This window comes from Rhinopithecus bieti, unplaced genomic scaffold (assembly GCF_001698545.2).
Source record: "Rhinopithecus bieti isolate Rb0 unplaced genomic scaffold, ASM169854v2 scaffold_3043, whole genome shotgun sequence".
In the NCBI taxonomy this organism is placed as follows: Eukaryota; Metazoa; Chordata; class Mammalia; order Primates; family Cercopithecidae; genus Rhinopithecus; species Rhinopithecus bieti.
In genome coordinates, this window is record NW_016804580.1 from 1,125,281 (window position 1) to 1,142,631 (window position 17,351).

Below are 17,351 nucleotides of genomic sequence, written 5' to 3' on the forward strand. Positions count from 1 at the left end.
GGGGCCTATCATGGGGAGGGGGGAGGGGGGAGGGATTGCACTGGGAGTTATACCTGATATAAATGACGAATTGATGGGTGCTGACGAGTTGATGGATGCAGCCCACCAACATGGCACAAGTATACATATGTAACAAACCTGCACGTTACGCACATGTACCCTAGAACTTAAAGTATAATTAAAAAAAAAATTTTTTTTTTACAAAATAAAATTAAAATTAAAAAACATACAGGGAGATAAATTTTACTTCTGACGATTTCATGTAAGGGTTCTCCAGCAGAGAAGTAATGAATGAGGCAGACTTGCACATTGTTGAAGGGATAAAGAGAGGGAAGGGGATAACTTCTATGCTAGATGGTTTCCTTTGAAGAGTAACAGAATAGATGCTTTCCAAAGTGCCTGTGGCATCTGAAACGCTGGCAGTGGTAAATAAGACGACTCCTGGGTAGGTTCATTCCAGGCACTATAAGGGAATATCTTGTTGGAAAATGCCATCTTTCCAGTTTTTATATCACCATTGCTGTGTTTCTCTCATAAGCATTTTTCTCAACAGACTCATTTCCTTAAATTCGGATTCTTTGCATGTGCTTGCAAATAATGCATTCTTTTCTCCCTGGCTGTCACATTTTAGCTCACTTAGTTTTATTTTCAGGCTAGAGCTAGTGCCCTAAGGTTCAGAGACATTTATCAAGAAAGTTTTGCAGAACAGCAAGCCCCTGGATACGTTTTCTTTTTGTTGTTCTTCAAGCTCTCTAATCTTCGGAACAGGATCTTTTCCTATTGCTGTTCTTGAACTAGTGAGATCTTTCATCTAAATGCTTTACAACTCATTAGAAAATAATCCTCAGGCACAAACTGCTCTGTTCAAGGGAGGGGGCTTCTTTATCTACAGCTCAGTTTCTGGCTGGCTGGCAAATTTCTTTGGGGCTCCACCTCCCCGTTTGAATTGGCTAAGGATTACATCATCGGCCACCACATCTTATGCATGTCAATAAAGACACCAGCAATTTGTTAACTCCTGACATCCCAAGGGAAAGTGCTAGAGAATATTTAAGCCAGACTCTTCCTTTTGCAGATTATTTTTTCATGGCCTGATAAGCTTAAGTGACTTCCCTATTTTCACACAGGCGACTAATTGCTGTGTAGAGTGAAGAACTTAAAGTCTCTCCTACATTATGCCTGAAACTGTATTTTCCTGCAAACCTCAAGGGAGGGCAGGGCTCCCCTGAAACAGGATTCAGAAGGGCCCCAAGCATCACCTGCTTTGCAGCTATTCTGTCATGTCCTTTAGGGGCATTTCCTGATGTTCTCTTTCTGTCTTACCAACGGACTGTTACCAGGTCAGAAAATAAGATTCTAGGATTCCAAGAAAGAAAAGAAAGTAAGCGTTTATTCAATGTTTATTCTAGGCCTGTGCTGGAATAGTACCTTGCAGGGGAGCCCAGGTTTTATGAATGTTTGCTTTGATGGATAGGTGCGTGCATTGCATTCTGGCCCGTGAGTCACTGATTCTCCAGTCTGTGGCTCTTCTTCATTTGTTCACTCAGCAACTGTCTTGAGCATCAGCTACACTCAAGGCACACATGTCAAAAACTATTTATCGATTATTTTGGTTTACCCCCAATCTCACATGCCTGCATATGCCTGTTAATACAGCGAGGTTGTAGGTGTGTTGTGTTGTTGTTGTGTGTGTGTGTTTTTAACCTTTGCTAGGCCTTGAAATGAAAAAAAAATTGTTTTTAAATTTAGAAGTAACTGTAAAAATGACTTCCCTATCAGATTAGGAAATGCTTGTTCTTGTGCACATCAGGAATAGGGACTTGCAAAAGATGAAGAGGAAGGCCATCGACTGTTAGCACTGAGATAAGAAAGTTACTCATAGACTGACCTTCCCACAGACACCTTCTCTCCTGCATGCCTTTTCTTTTTTATTTTTTTACTTACATGGAGGCTGCGCTTGAATGATCCAGCTGCAGTTCTGATTGTTTGGATAATTGGCAGGGAACCGTGGAGAGGAAACAGTATCAAATGAGCTGGTGAGGATGTGGCCTCCGCAAGCTGGGGAACACACAAACACACACATATGTCATATGCTTTTCATTTCTACTGACCATACAAAACAATTATTTGATGAATAAAACCATCAATGATTTTTCTTCTTATTTCTAAAATGCGTACCAAGGAAGTTCTCCGTAAGGAGAGCTGTACATAAACCATGAGAAAACAGGAGCACAGTTTATATTTTTAACAATTATTCTTCAACTACAGGAAGTAGGAAGTGGCAAAAAGCAACAGATTCAATGGCTATGAATTGCCTAAGTCATTCAAACAAAATTCTTGCATGGATTCACTTACACAGCCCACTCATAAACCATAGGTATAGGGATAATCTACTTATAAATAACCTCTTTTTTTTCAGGAAAATAAATACTCAATTGAACAAGGCTTCCTAAGGATGACTGCAGATTATCAGAGAAGAGCAAAATTCCATGTGAGTCCTGAAGAGGGAGAGGCGGTCACTGCTGGAGGGCGAAAGAGGTCTCGCCGAGGCGGAGGCTGAGGCTAAACTAGGACTTGGAGGGTGAGAAAAGGGAAGCCAGGGAGGGGACGGCCTGAGCAGACACAGAGGAGGGTAAGGACTGCATCTACACATGCTCAGCTGGAGCGTGGGGTGCCCGAGGGATGTGGGTGACTGACGCTGGAGAGAGGCCAGGGCGGTTCTGGGGCCCTCCGTTAACATCTGCAGGAGCTTCAGCTTCATTCTCTAGGCCAGGTGGAGACAGGACAGACATTGAACATTCCAATGGCATGATCAGAGCAAGGCTTTTACAGGTGACTTTGGAGAGAGATGGGGTAAGGGTAGGTGACTTTGAGGAGGTTGTCATAGTCCAGATGAAAGCTAGCAGGGACTTTTTACTATGAAACAACATACAAGTGAATAATAACATGCAAAAGAACTATTAGGAAACTAGTTTTTCTTTAAAATCAACAAGAATATAGTCTGTCTTGCTCCAAAGTCTAAAGGTCTATGGTATGTATTTGGGAGACCTCGATCCAGGCACTGTCCCTATCCAGAGCTCTTTACTACAGAATATAAGTGAGTTGACTAAGATAGACATAATGACTACACAGACTAAATGTATTTGTAATGAATGTTCTGAATCATCTGAATACAAGTCATTTCTGATGGGATAAGGCGTTCATCTCTCAGAATGAGCAGATGAAAGGCAATGGATAAAAAGGTCTTGGAGAAGTGGTGATTTAAGAACAAAAACAATGGCCAGGTGCGGTGGCTCATGCCTGTAATTCTAGCACTTTGGGAGGCTAAGACAGGAGAATCACTTGAGGCCAGGAGTTTGAGACCAGCCTGGGCAACAGAGCAAGATCCCATCTCTAAAATAAAAAAAAACAGCCAGGCATGGGGGTGCACCTATAGTCCCAGCTACTTGGGAGGCTGAGGTGGGAGGACTGCCTGAGCCTGGGAGGTTGAGGCTTCAGTGAGTCGTGATTGCACCAATGCACTCCAGCCTGGGTGACAGAGTGAGACCCGGTGGAAAGAAAGGGAAGGGGAGGGAAAAAGAGGAGGGAAAAGGAAGGGAAGGAGAGGAAAAGGAAGAGGAGGGTAGTGGGGGAGGAAGGGAGGGAACAAAGAAAAATAAATGGAAAACAACAGTGACTCCTCAGTTGGACAATGGCAGGACTCAGAAATGAGGGAAACCAATGATTACATTACCAGCAAGTCTTGTCATTGATAGCAGTGTATCCCATTGTAGTATAAAACCTTGGGTAGTGCTAGATCAGTGAATTTGGATAAAAGCTTTTCTATACTGTTTCTAGTTTTAACAGCAGTTTTAAACAGTATTATTCTGAAAACTTGTTAGACATGCAGGTCCAAAGGAAGTCAGAGGAGGAGAAGGTTATAAGCATCAGGAGTTGGGATAAATGTAAGTCACAGTTCTTTCGTTCTATTTAATTTTTTACATGTTAAGTAGAAGGCTGTGATCAATTTCTGAGCACCGGTCTCATTTCACTGTTGCACCAAACAGAGCACTGAAGATTTCTCTTGGGCCTGGGAAGATCCGCAGGGTACTTGCCTTGCCTGAATTGAGCTCGGAAGCCTCTGTTCTGTCTGGAAAGGCCAGATTGAAATCTCACGAAGAGGCTGTTTCCTGAGGACACAATGGGGTTAGCCAGCTGCTCCCTTCCACACGTCCTGGCAAGGCGGGACATTGTGGAGCTTGAGCCATCGTATGCCTACAAGAAAGGTGACAGGGCAAACAGTGGTTCAGAGCTTCAGATTCACATCTAGAAGGCCTGTATTCCATGAACTGCCTGCACGCCAATGTGCTAGTGGAAAATCCCATGTTTGCTGGGTCTAGGGAAACTGGCTTTATTTTCTTCTCTTGTCTCACAGTTCCATGGGAGTGTTTGAGTCTTTGGTCATTTCTAGGGATGCTGACATTTCGGCAGGAGTTCCTCTGTCAGAGCCACTATTAGCTCTCTTGATAACTTCATAAATGCCATCCCTTCCACACTCCCCTTCCTCCCCAACCCCAGTGTAGTCACCTCAAAGGCCATGCCCACAACATGTGCTGGAAATGTGTGACGCAAGAATAGACACATGAGAAAAGAGATGAGAAATAATGATGAGTGATGAGCATTTGTTGTCAGAATCCTGACATTTGTTAGATCTGTTTGTTCTGCTTAGGGTTCGTGATAGGGTAATGCTTAAGAGAAAAGAAATGGTAGAATTCTTTTCAAATGATAGAGGTGATATGAGGCTGATTCAGAAAATTACCTCTTCTCTTTTTGACCAGGCATGGTGGCTCATGCCTATAATCCCAGCACTTTGGGAGACTGAGGCGGGTGGATCACCTGAGCTCAGGAGTTCAAGACCAGCCTGGCCAATGTGGTGAAACCCTGTCTCTAATAAAAAATACAAAAATTAGCCAGGTGTGGTGGTGCACACCTGTAGTCAAAGCTACCTGGGAGCCTGAGGCAGGAGAATTGCTTGAACCCAGGATGGAAGTTGCAGTGAGCCGAAATTGTACCACTGCTCTGAAGCCTAGGCAACAGAGAGCAAGACTCCATCTCAAAATAAAGAAAAGAAAATTACCCTTCTCCTTTTAACTATTGGTCTCATCTTGCCTAGGGCCATGCTGAGACCTAGCTGACCCTCCATGCATGCAGTGAAATGGAATCTACATCACATATACCTGAAATCTCTGTATTGATTTGTTAAAGTTGAAGCTTAGTAATTTGCTTGGAACTTAGTGTCTAGATGAATTTTTGAATACTCTTATGTGTAAATCAGGGGGAAATGAGTTCCTTTGCATGGATGATTAATAATAACTCCCATTCATTAGGTGCTTACCACGTGCCAGGAACTGGATTCAGCCCTTCACATACACTGTCCCATTTTATCCTCCTAAATTTCTTTCCATTTTTAAGAACAGGACAACAGATGTACAGAGAACCTAAGTAACGAGTCCAAGTCACACAATTCCTAAGAGGGAGCAGGTCATGTTGAATCAGACCACTAGATTCCAGAGTCCAGAATTGAAACCCTTTCCTTTTGTTCAGTGCAAGGTATCAACTGAGCAGGATGCATGCATCAACCTGCCAACCCTCAGAGTGAGACTGAAAGTATGAAGGTAAAATAGGGCCGTTTCATTCCAAACAAATTGCCACTTATATTTCTTAAGAAAATCTTGGGGAAAAAATAGAAAGTTCAGAGATTCAATGGAAGGAAGGTACTCGCGAGTGACTTTAAAAATCTGGTGATGATTATAATCAGTGTTCTGTTTAGCCACAGGTATGATTCTGTATGTTCTCTTTAACCACAGGTATGATGGGCAGGATATTCTCAGTTTGGCTTATACAAGCCCATGAATCAAATATCAATAGGATTTTTAACTTTCTGAGGAGCTAAAGCTTTTACAATAAAAAATTTAAAACAAATGTGGGTCTGTTCTGGAGCAGCAAACCTTTTCTTTTTTATTATTTAATGTTCAAAATTTAACTCTATATATATATCTCCAATAAATGAAACCTGATGACTGATTTTCATTCAACAAAGACTGATTAAAAACTAAATTCCATCAACCCAAATGTCCATCTGTGACAGACCGGATTAAGAAAATGTGGCCACATAATACACCAATGGAATCTATGCAGCCATAAAAAAAGGATTGAGTTTGCGGTCCTTTGTTAGGGGACATGGATGCAAGCTGGAAACCATCATTCTTTTAGCAAACTATCACAAGAAGAGAAAACAAACACCGCATGTTCTCACTTATAGGGGAAACTGAACAATGATGATCACTTGGACTCGGGAAGGGGGAACATCACACACTGGAGGCCTATCCTATTGGGGAGGGGGAGAGGGATCTGCATTTGGGGAGTTATACATGATATAAATGATTGAATTGAATGGTGTGCTGACGAATTGATGGTGCAGCACACCAACATGGCCACAAGTATACATATGTACAAACACGCACGTTATGCACATGTACCCTAGAACTTAAAAGTATAATAAAAATAAATAAATAAATAAATAAAATAAATAAATAAATGCCTCCCACCCAAAAAATAAAAAATAAATAATAAATAAAAACTAAATTCCATTTTCTTAACCGATTCAAATTATAGGTTTCCTAATCTAGTAGGAATGCTTCCTTTTTCACGCTGGAAACACTGTAAACAGACCAAAAACGGACATGCTAAACCAACTTCAACTACGAAACTCTTACTACATTCACACTTGAGTCTACTCTCAAATATCACCACCACTGATTTAATTTCAGGTCTTTATTTGCTCTCTATACTTGCGTTTGTATGCTGTTCCTATAGTTATTAGGCTACAGCATCCTAAGCTTTTAGTAATGTGTCTACTAATACTTCTTAGTTTTAATATCAAAGGATATTGAATTACTTCTATAGAATGTCTGGTGGTTACAGGAGTATGGAGAATAACCAATTGATATTAAGGCCACAGACTATTTATTTCTCTAATTAGTTCATTTATTTCTATTTATTCATTTATTTTATACTTTATTCATTTATAATTTATTCATTTATTTGTTTAGAATAGCATTTTTTCATTTTATAAAGTTTAATATTCAATTTGGCTGAAAATATATAGTTTATATTTATTTTCTATTTGGTTTTAACCTGATGCATAATAATTGAAACATATGTATTGACGGTATAATGTGATGGTTTCAAATATACATAGTACATTGGTAATTATCAAATTATGGTATTCAGCATTGTCTATTCAGTTCAAACATTTATCATTTATTTTTGGTGAGACCATTAAGTGCTCTCTCGGTAGGTTACTTCTAAACACAGTATAATTTTATAAGCCATAATATTATTTACTGTGGGTGGCCCTACTGTGTTACAGAACATCAGAACTTATTCCTCTTACCTAACTCTAATTGTGTACCCTTTGGACAAATATCTCCCATAATTTCCTCCCCACTACTGGTCCTCAGCCTTCTGGGTAACCACTATTCTACTCTGTACTTTCTGCGGAAGATCAGCATTTTTTACACTGCCACAAATGAGTGAGATCATGCAATATTTGGCCTCTCTGTTGCCTGGCCTTATTTCCATTACATAAAGTCCTTCAGGCTCATCCATGGGATGCCACCAAATGCAGGATTGTATTCATTTCTATAGCTAGGTTACTATTTCCATTGTTTCTATATATCACATTCTTAAAAAATCCATTCATCCATTAATAAGTTCTTTTTGTCTTAAAGAAGACATACAAATGACCCAACAGGTAAATGAAAAAATGCTGCTTCTACATCACTAAATCACCCAGTGAAATCCAAAATCAAAGCCACAGTGAATACCAACTTTATCCCAATTAGGAAAAATAACAAGAGCTGGTGTGGATGTGGGGAAAAGGGGAACATTTTAACACTACTGATGGGAATGTAAATTGATACAGCCATTATGAAAAAACCAGTATGGAGTTTTTTTTTTCTCAAAAAATTCAAAAACAGAACTAACCATATGATCCAACAGTCCCACTCTGGGGATAAACGACAAAAGAAATAAATAAGATATGTTGAATATATCTGCATTTCCATGTTAAAACTGAAGCCCTACTCAAAATAGCCCCAAAACATGGAATCAACCTAAGTGGTCTAGCATTTTCTTAACTTTTTTTAAACTAGTGGACCAATGTGTTCTATGACTGTTTATAGACTTCTTTTCAAAAAAAAAAAAAAAAAAAGAAGAAAGGAAAAGAAAGAAAAAACTCTCTAAGATTCTGCAAGTCCGTGGACTCACAAAACAAGCTTTCTGGTTTTGAAAAATTTTCTCCCAAATTCAAAGTGCCAAGGGGAGTAAGGTACATATTGTTTCTTCCCTTTCAAAGTCCTTGTTTTTAGACTGAGTGGTTGGGAATCCTCTCAAGGGACAGGAGGAAATAAGGGGAACAAAAGTAAACTAAAACATTAAGGCTGAAATCTTCCGAAAATCACCCGAATGGCCCATTTCCTTGGGGATCCTTTGAAAGGGGCACATCTGGAAGCTTTAGAGACTTCGCAGCTATTTCCCCTACCTCCAACCTCTGAGGTACTGGAATTACAAGACCTCTGCTAAAATTCATCTGGCTGAAGCAATACTTCGTAAGGAACGGATCAAAAATAGAAGGTTTTCTTGAGACCAGCCTGGCCAACATGACAAAACCCTGTCTCTACTAAAAATACAAAAAAAAAAACTTAGCCAGGCATGGTGTGGGCACCTGTAATCCCAGCTACTCAGGAGGCTGAGGTATGAGATTTGCTTGAACCCAGGAGGCGGAGGTTGCAGTGAGCCGCGACTGCACCACTGCACTCCAGCGTGGGTGACACAGTGAGACTCCATCTCAAAAGAAAAGAAGGTTTCCATGAGTCCTGGGATTGAAATTATATACCAATGACACCCCAAATATGATGAGCATGTTATAATTTTACAAGCTCCATCACAAACATCCTAACCTATGTGATTTTCTATAAAAATAAAGACAAGGAGGCAAGTGTGTAAGCTATTAAACTACTGTCTCATTCAATGAAAGCTAGTAACTCATCCAAGTTCACATCACTAGTGAGTAGCAGAGTCTTCTCTCTCTAAATTCTAGATTTACCATGTTACTTCTCTTTAAAATGCTCATGACACACCTCAGTCGCTTCTTTGTGATGCTATAGAATACCTGAGGCCAGGTGATTTATAAAGAGCAGAAATTTATTTCTCACAGTTCTGAAGGCTGGGAAGTCCAAGAACAAGATGCCAGCAAGTTAGAGCCGGGTCTCTCTGCTTCAAGATGGTACCTTGAATGGTGTATCCTCTTGGGGGGAGGAACATCATGTAGTCAAGTGGCAGAAGTGCAGACGAAAGAGAACCTACTCTTGCAAGCCCCTTTTATAGTAACATCAATCCATTTATGATGGCAAGGCTTTCAGTACCCGAACACCTCCCAAAGGCCATACCTCCTGCCACTGTGGCATTGGGCATTAAGCTTCCAGCACATGAACTTTGGAAGGGGACACATTCAAACTGTAGTATGATAGTTATTACGTTCTATGTACCTAATTGTCATTTTATGAAATTTTAAAACCTCAGGCTATCAAGGAGGTAGAATATTTTTAACAGAGTTTGAAATATAAATTCTTTTATTTGAGTGTTTTTAACACTTATAATATCAAATCAATATTCTCAGGCTTGGTGCGGTGGTTCACACCTGTAATCCCAGTACTTTGGGAAGCTGAGGTGGGCAGATCACCTGAAGTTGGGCGTTCAAGACCAGCCTGACTAACATGGAGAAACCCCATCTCTACTAAAAATACAAAATTAGCCAGGTGTCATGGCACATGCCTGTAATCCCAGCTACTCAGGAGGCTGAGGCAGGAAAATCACTTGAACCTGGGAGACGGAGGTTGTGGTGAGCCAAGATAGTGCCATTGCACTCCAGCCTGGACAACAAGAGTGAAACTCCATCTCAAAAAAAAAAAAAAAATCTTACATTTAAAGTTTCAATGTATAAAATTACACAAGAAAAGCACTTCAAAGAAGAAAATATGAGAAACCTTGTTCCCATTCATTTATAATTCTAAAGTCATAAAAATTATCAATATGAATTTCCCTTTAACTTCCATTTAGTTCCCAAGGCAAAACTAGCAAATGATATTACTATTGGATACACATATATTAATATAACATATAATTCTTACTTAAGTCTACTGCCAAGAGTTTGCTAGGCCACAGCATTGATTTTCTGATCATTACTTAAGTGGTAAAAATCAGGGCAATATATAAACAAAATAAAACTTTGTACATCTCAACTAATTCATTTCTAGATGATAGTAATAAAATAAAAAATTGAAGTTGAAGCCACAGATAAAAAGTGGCCACTGTCCCCGGGAGAATTCCAACTACAGAAGCTCTTAAAACAGAGGCAGATCTAGTGGAGTGGTCATTTAATTTCTATAGAAAAGTTGACCAGTCTTTTTGTAAAATATCTAGAATTTTATAAAATGTCAAGATTCTAGCACACATATTCAAAATACACACCAGGCAGGGCGCAGAGGCTCATGCCTGTAATCCCAGCACTTTAGGAGGCCGAGGCGGGTGGATCACCTGAGGTCAGGAGTTTGAGACCAGTCTGCCAACATGTGAAACCCCATCTCCACTAAAAATACAAAAATTAGCCGGGCGTAGAGACGTGTACCTGTAATCCCAGCTACCCGGGAGGCTGAGGCACAAGAATTACTTGAACCTGGGAGGCAGAGGCTACAGTGAGTGGAGATGATGCCACTGCACTCTAGCCTGGGTGACAGAATGAGACTCCATCTCAAAACAAAACAAATGAAAAACCCCACAAAACAAAAGCTTAACTTTATTATATAAAAATAGGAGACTTTAAAAAAAGTACAGAACCTGGCACTTAACAGGCAATAAATGTTTGATGAACAAATGAATAAATGAGTATGTATGACAGTTGCTAGTCTCTAAAAATTGAGGACTAGGGTTGAGGAAAGCCCAGAGTTAAGAAAAAGCTGTCCTTGCCCTCATGGAGTCAATGGTATGTACACATAGCAGACACAATTGTGGGTAAGAGGCGTCAGCTCGGCTGCTTTCTGGGCAGGCTTCCTATATGCCAGGTCTGAAGGCGAATGAAGGAGCCCCACCACAGGGCACAGCCAATGCCATGCACTCTGCTCCCGGGGGCCCTTCACCAGCAGGGTGAGAGAAGGCAGCGGCAGAAGGTAGGCAGAGGACATCGGATCCATCCCCAAGGCCCAGAGTATTCTGAACATATGATTTTTATGGCGCTATCAAGTCCCCTCCACATCCTCAGTTCTAGCCAGAAGTGAGAACTAAGCCAAACACTTATGAAATTTCTTTTAATTATTATTATAATTATTATGTGTGTAGTCAGGGTCTTACCCTGTCACCCAGGCTGGCATACAGTGGTGTAATAGCTCACCGCAGCCTTGACTTCCTGGGCTCAAGGGATCCTCCCACCTCAGCCTCCCAAATAGCTGAGACTACAAGTGTGCACCACTACACTTGGCTAATTTTTAAATGTTTTGTAGAGAGCGGATTTTGCTGTGTTGTCTAGTATGGTCTGGAACTCCTGGCTCAAGCGATCCTCCCACCTCAGCCTCCCAAAGTGCAGGGATTATAGGCATGAACCACAGTGCTTGGTCTTAATTTTCATACTTGATGCTTCAATACCTTGAGGAGATTTGCATAAATGTCCATCATTTCTAAAGGTAACATGTGTTCAACTTTGTCACATGTCAAGTAACACAGAAGGAAAACCATTCAGGTGAGAGACGGACAACCCTTCCTGGTGACATTCCTAGTTCTGGAGGCCTGTGATCAGAGTTCTAAAGAATGGTAATGTGGGAAAATAAAGAAGCCAAGTGAGGGAACTTTTTACTTCTCATACACACCTTTGTTGTGTAAATACGCATTATTTAAAAGTATGTTGCATTATTTAAAAGTTGGTGGCAGGATTCCTTTTAGAGGGAAAAGCAGTCTGTATTGAGTAAAATACCTCCATAGGCTCTCAGAACACGAGTATAGTAGGGGAGGTGTTATTTTACGTTGTTGGGGACAAGTTGCCCCCCTCTCTTTGCTTCCTCATCTGTTGCTAAGTTTCTTAATCTGCAAAATGAGATTAAAATGAATATATAGCCTATACTGTTCATAAGAACAAGTTAAAAGATATAAATACTAAAAGATATAAATGTTTACTGGCATGTAGTAAGCATGTGATAGATGTTAGCCTCTACTATTAGAGTAAGACAAAGTGGGAGCTAAATTGCTGTGTAAGAAATGAAGTAGGGAATTAGAAAGTTATGGAGGCAAAAAAGAAAAGAGAACCAAGGGGTGGGGGGGGGGTTGTCCAGAAATATGGGTAAGTAGGAGTGGGAGAAATAATAAATGAAAATTTTCCAACTGGAGATTGTAGGGGTGGGGGATGGTTGGCAACTTCTGACCTGGCTCTCAGTGATCCCTACGTCCTGGTATTCATGCCTCTGTGTAATCTCCTCCCTGGGGATGGGATGGACCTCATGATTTGTTCTAATTAATAGAAAACAACGGAAGTGATAGTCTGTCACCTCCATAATGAGGTGAGAAAAGATGGTGCCTTCCCTCTTGCTAGTAATTTCTGTCTTGTTGGACTCTCTCTTGCCCTCTCTATTGCTTGCACCTCAGAGCAAGATGCCATGTTCTGAGATACTCTTTGGAGAGGCCTGCATGGCAGGGAGTCAAGGGAGCCCTCAGCCAACAGCCTGCAAGGAACTGAACCCTGTGTACATTCATGTGAGTGAGCCAGGAAGCACGCAAGTGAGTGGCATCTGGCTTCCTGACTCACGGAAACTGTAAATGTTGTTGTCTTAAGCTGGTAAGTTCTGGGGTAAGTCTGTGGGTGTGGAATGAAGGGTTGAGGAAAGAATGAAGAAAGTCTTCTGAAGAATGAGGCTATCCAGTGGTGCATTCAAGTCACATGCTGTACTGCTCTTTGCAGTAACTACCTCAGACACCTCATCTAAAAATGAGGGTAGGTGATCTCCCCTTGCTGCCCCATAAGGTTATTGTAAAGATCAAATAAGACAATATATTGAAAGTTTTGTGGAAACTATGATTACAAGTATGAAGGTAAGTTTTTCTCATTTCATTACAGAAATTCTCATATATACATTTCTTTTCTTTTCTTTTCTTTGTTTTGAGACAGAGTCTTGGTCTTGCTTTGTCACCCAGGTTGGAGTGCAGTCGTGCGATATCAGCTCACTGCCACCTCCACCTTCCAGGTTCAAGCGATTCTCCTGCCTCAGCCTCCCGAGTAGCTGGGATTAAAGGTGCACGCCACCACACCCAGCTGATTTTTTGTGTTTTTAGTAGAGACAAGGTTTCTCTACGTTGGCCAGGCTGTTTTCAAACTCCTGACCTCAAGCAATCCATCTACCTCGGCCTCCCAAAGTGCTGGGATTCCAGGCATGAGCCACTGTGCCCAGCCTCATATATAAATTTCTAATGAAATTTAATGACATACAGAAAAGTTAAAAGCTAGCAATTCCACTTCTGCAGGTGGTTTACACTAGAGAAACTCTTACGTCATTACACACAGATATTGCTACAAGAATATTCGGTACAAAAAGTTGCTAAGGAAAAATACTGCAAGCAACTTAAATGTTCATTAACAGGAGAATGGGCAAATGAGTTGTGGTGCATACATAAAATGGAATGTGTAGTGACCAAAAGAATGCATTAGATCTGTATGCATTACAAGGTAGAAAATGTGAAAAACAGTACAATGAGTGAATAATGCAAGTTGAAGAAGGATATGTAGTGTGTTACATGACGTACATAAAGTCTTAAAATATGCAAAATAATATTTCATAGTGTGTATGGATATACGCGTATAATGAAAAAACTATAAAAACCATTATGGGAATCATAAACCAGAAATCTCATTACAGTTTCCTCTGGGACGGGGAACAGGGCATGGGATCAATGATAGGAGCACGCGGCACTTCACCTGTGTCTTGAACAGTTCGTTTCTGTTTGGGAGAAAACAAAAGAACTTGAAGCAAATGTGGCAAAATATGAAGATTTGGCCAGTCTGGACAGGGAGAAGTTCTTGTACATTATATACTTTGTATGCATTATATAGTCTGTATTTCTCTACCTACTTAAAATATTTCATAGTAGAATGTTCAATAAAGAAAAGAAAAGCTATATAAAGGAAATAATAGGAAATGTACTAAGATTCACATATAAAGATAGTCCTCATAGCATGGTTATAACAAAAAACTAAAAAACCCATTAATAATCCAAATGGTCAATAATAAACCTGTGGCTAACTGAATTATAGCACGTCCATTTGATTGACTAGCCAAAGAAACTATTTTAAAAACTATTCAAATAATATGAAGTGAAAAGGGCAGGATATAAAATTATATATAATATTATCTTAACTATGCATGTTTGTGTGTACATGAGTGAGTGTATATATTTGTATGTGTGTGTTTGTGAGGGAAATAAACCAAAATTTCAATAGTTTGTATCTATATTCTAATACTAAAGACGGCATTAATTTCTTATTTCTTCTTTTCTGTATTCTACAAATTTAATACGAGGAGCATGTAAGATTTAAAAATAAAATCTATATTAAAAGTGTTTTAGCGTTTCATCACTCAGATGCATAAGCGATTACATACAGACATGAAAGGGCACTATTCATGTAAGAACACCACAGTACCCAAGCCAGATGGCTACTAATGCCAGTTAATCTAGCCCCTTGCTGCCGCCAGGAATGTATCAAGTTTAATGGATGTGGCTTCTGTTTTAAGATCTCCAAAGCATCTGTTCATTGCCTAATATCTATAACTGTACCCCAGTCCTCTCCCCTAAGCCCTAGGCTCATATAGCCAACTGTATCGTAGACATCATCTCTTCTATGTTCCACAAACCCTGAAAATCAGTGTCTCAAACTGAAGCCCTCTTCCCATCCCTCTCATTTCTCCTTTACCTACATTTCTTGCCTCAGTAAATGCCAGAAGCATGTACCCAATGGCCAGACCATTTTGGGAACCCCCCATCCCTGCTACATGTAATGGATAAGCATGTTCTGCCATCTCTCTGTCGATGTATCGCTTGGCTCTTTCCCTCTACTTCACCCACATCCCTCTCTGGTGTCTTGGTGTGGAGCCTCATTACATCTTGCCTAGGCCACTATGACAGCCTGAAATTTCCCCTGCCTTACATTTGTGTCTTCCTTCCATTCAGTCTCAAAACAACTGCCAGTGCACAGTGTGCACTTTCTAAAATGTAACATCAAATACAAAAGTAAAGCCAAGCATACATTTTTAAATTGCACGACATAAAGACCAGTAATCACGAATGCTTTGCTTAAGAACTAAAGATCACGTGATTGACATGGACGTGATGCAGAGTGCTTCAACGGCTGCCCCTCTCTGCTGTAATCAAAACCCTGGAGTGATTAAATGACTCATGACCACCTGACTGAAATGTCAGTCATCATTTGCACCCCTCATGACTGATGGGGAAAAATGAATTGTAGCTTCCTCAGTAATATCTGTATTTTATTTCTAAAACAAAAAACAAAAAACAGGAATATATTCCCTGAGATTGTTGGAAAGTAGGAAGGGAGAATTTTTTTGCTACTGGATTTTTTATCTTCTCGTTTACTAAGTTTCATCTTGCTCAGAGAGAAAATTTTTTTTTAAAGATTACTTAAGATCTTTAACATAGTGTTAATAGTAATAGAAACAGGAGTCATTGTAATAGAAAAATTAGGAATAGGCCGGGCGCGGTGGCTCAAGCCTGTAATCCCAGCACTTTGGGAGGCCGAGACGGGCGGATCACGAGGTCAGGAGATCGAGACCATCCTGGCTAACACAGTGAAACCCCGTCTCTACTAAAATACAAAACTAGCTGGGCGAGGTGGCGGGCGCCTGTAGTCCCAGCTACTCGGGAGGCTGAGGCGGGAGAATGGCGCAAACCCGGGAGGCGGAGCTTGCAGTGAGCTGAGATCGGGCCACTGCACTCCAGTCCGGGTGACAGAGCGAGACTCCGCCTCAAAAAAAAAAAAAAAAAAAAAAAAAAAAAAAAAAGAAAAATTAGGAATAGCACCTAATACTTATCTGAACCAGACACTGATAGGTACTTTCAATACATTTGTTTACATTCAATTCTTACAGTTCTACTTTGCAGCAGGGAAAACTGAGCCTCCGAAAACATACATGACTTGCCCAATCACAGGCTTAGTAGTGCAGAGCCAATATACAAACCCCATCTGTCTGACAACCGACCAATTATGATTAAACCTAGAGAAAAGGTGAAATCAAGTTGTATTCATTCAGTTAGAATATTGAGAGATCATGATTCTGTGAAGCTAAGTGAGATAGTCACAGTCTCCAAGAAAGATGACCATGGCAGCTCTGGAAATAGGGTGGGAGTCCCTCCTCCTTTGTATCTCAACCTGCAATCAAGCATCCTCAGTAGCATTTGAGAAAGTCTTGTATTGGGCTCCCGTGGCTTTCCGAGTGGTTGGCATCTGTCTTGCATTCCATTCCACTGAACGTGCATGGGATTCCCAGCATGGCTCACTTAGCAGAATGGGTAACAAAGAGCGCAGTGTCTGGGGTCAATAAATAAACCCAGAACTTCTATCGTTGCCACATAAACGTGATTCTATTCCAGGATTCAGATATGAATCTCCTCCTTGTCCTTCTCTGGTCCAACTGCCATTCTCTGGTCTAGTGTGGCCTCTTTCTCACCTGCACCGTTTTTATTTTTTTGTTTGTTTGAGACAGAGTCTTACTCTGTAGCCCAGGATGGAGTACAGTGGTGCGATCTCAGCTACTGCAGTCTCTGTCTTCCAGGTTCAATCAATTCTCATGCCTCAGCCTCCGAAGTAGCTGGGATTACAGGCACACATCAGTACATCCAGCTAAATTTTGTATTTTTAGTAGAGACAGGGTCTCACCATGTTGGCCAGGCTGGTCTTGAACTCTTGACCTCAAATGATCCACCCACCTCGGCCTTTCAAAGTGCTGGGATTACAGGCATGAGCCACTGCGCCAGTCCCACTTTGCTACATTTTTAACTCCAGATGGTAACATACGTCTCAAGCCCTGGATTGCCTTTGAGCTTAACAGGGTGCAAAAATGTGGTGAAGGAGAAGACATTTAGGGCACAGGAGAGAGAATTCACATGGAGGTGCAAAGTCCATTTGGAGGATCAAGAGTCCATGAGGCATTTTCATATGTTATAATATGGCAGGTGTAGTTGCTAATGAAATTCCCGCTTTG

General features: G+C 40.7%; 1 protein-coding gene across 1 annotated transcript in view; it reads right to left on the bottom strand.

Annotated features, from left to right (window-relative positions):
• Positions 1-17,351, bottom strand: part of CUBN (cubilin) — a 331,095-nt gene that overhangs the window by 143,876 nt on the left and 169,868 nt on the right. Inside the window, 2 exon segments of the mRNA XM_017869190.1 lie at positions 1,945-2,058; positions 4,095-4,254. Of these exon segments, the coding sequence (XP_017724679.1) occupies positions 1,945-2,058; positions 4,095-4,254 (274 nt within the window).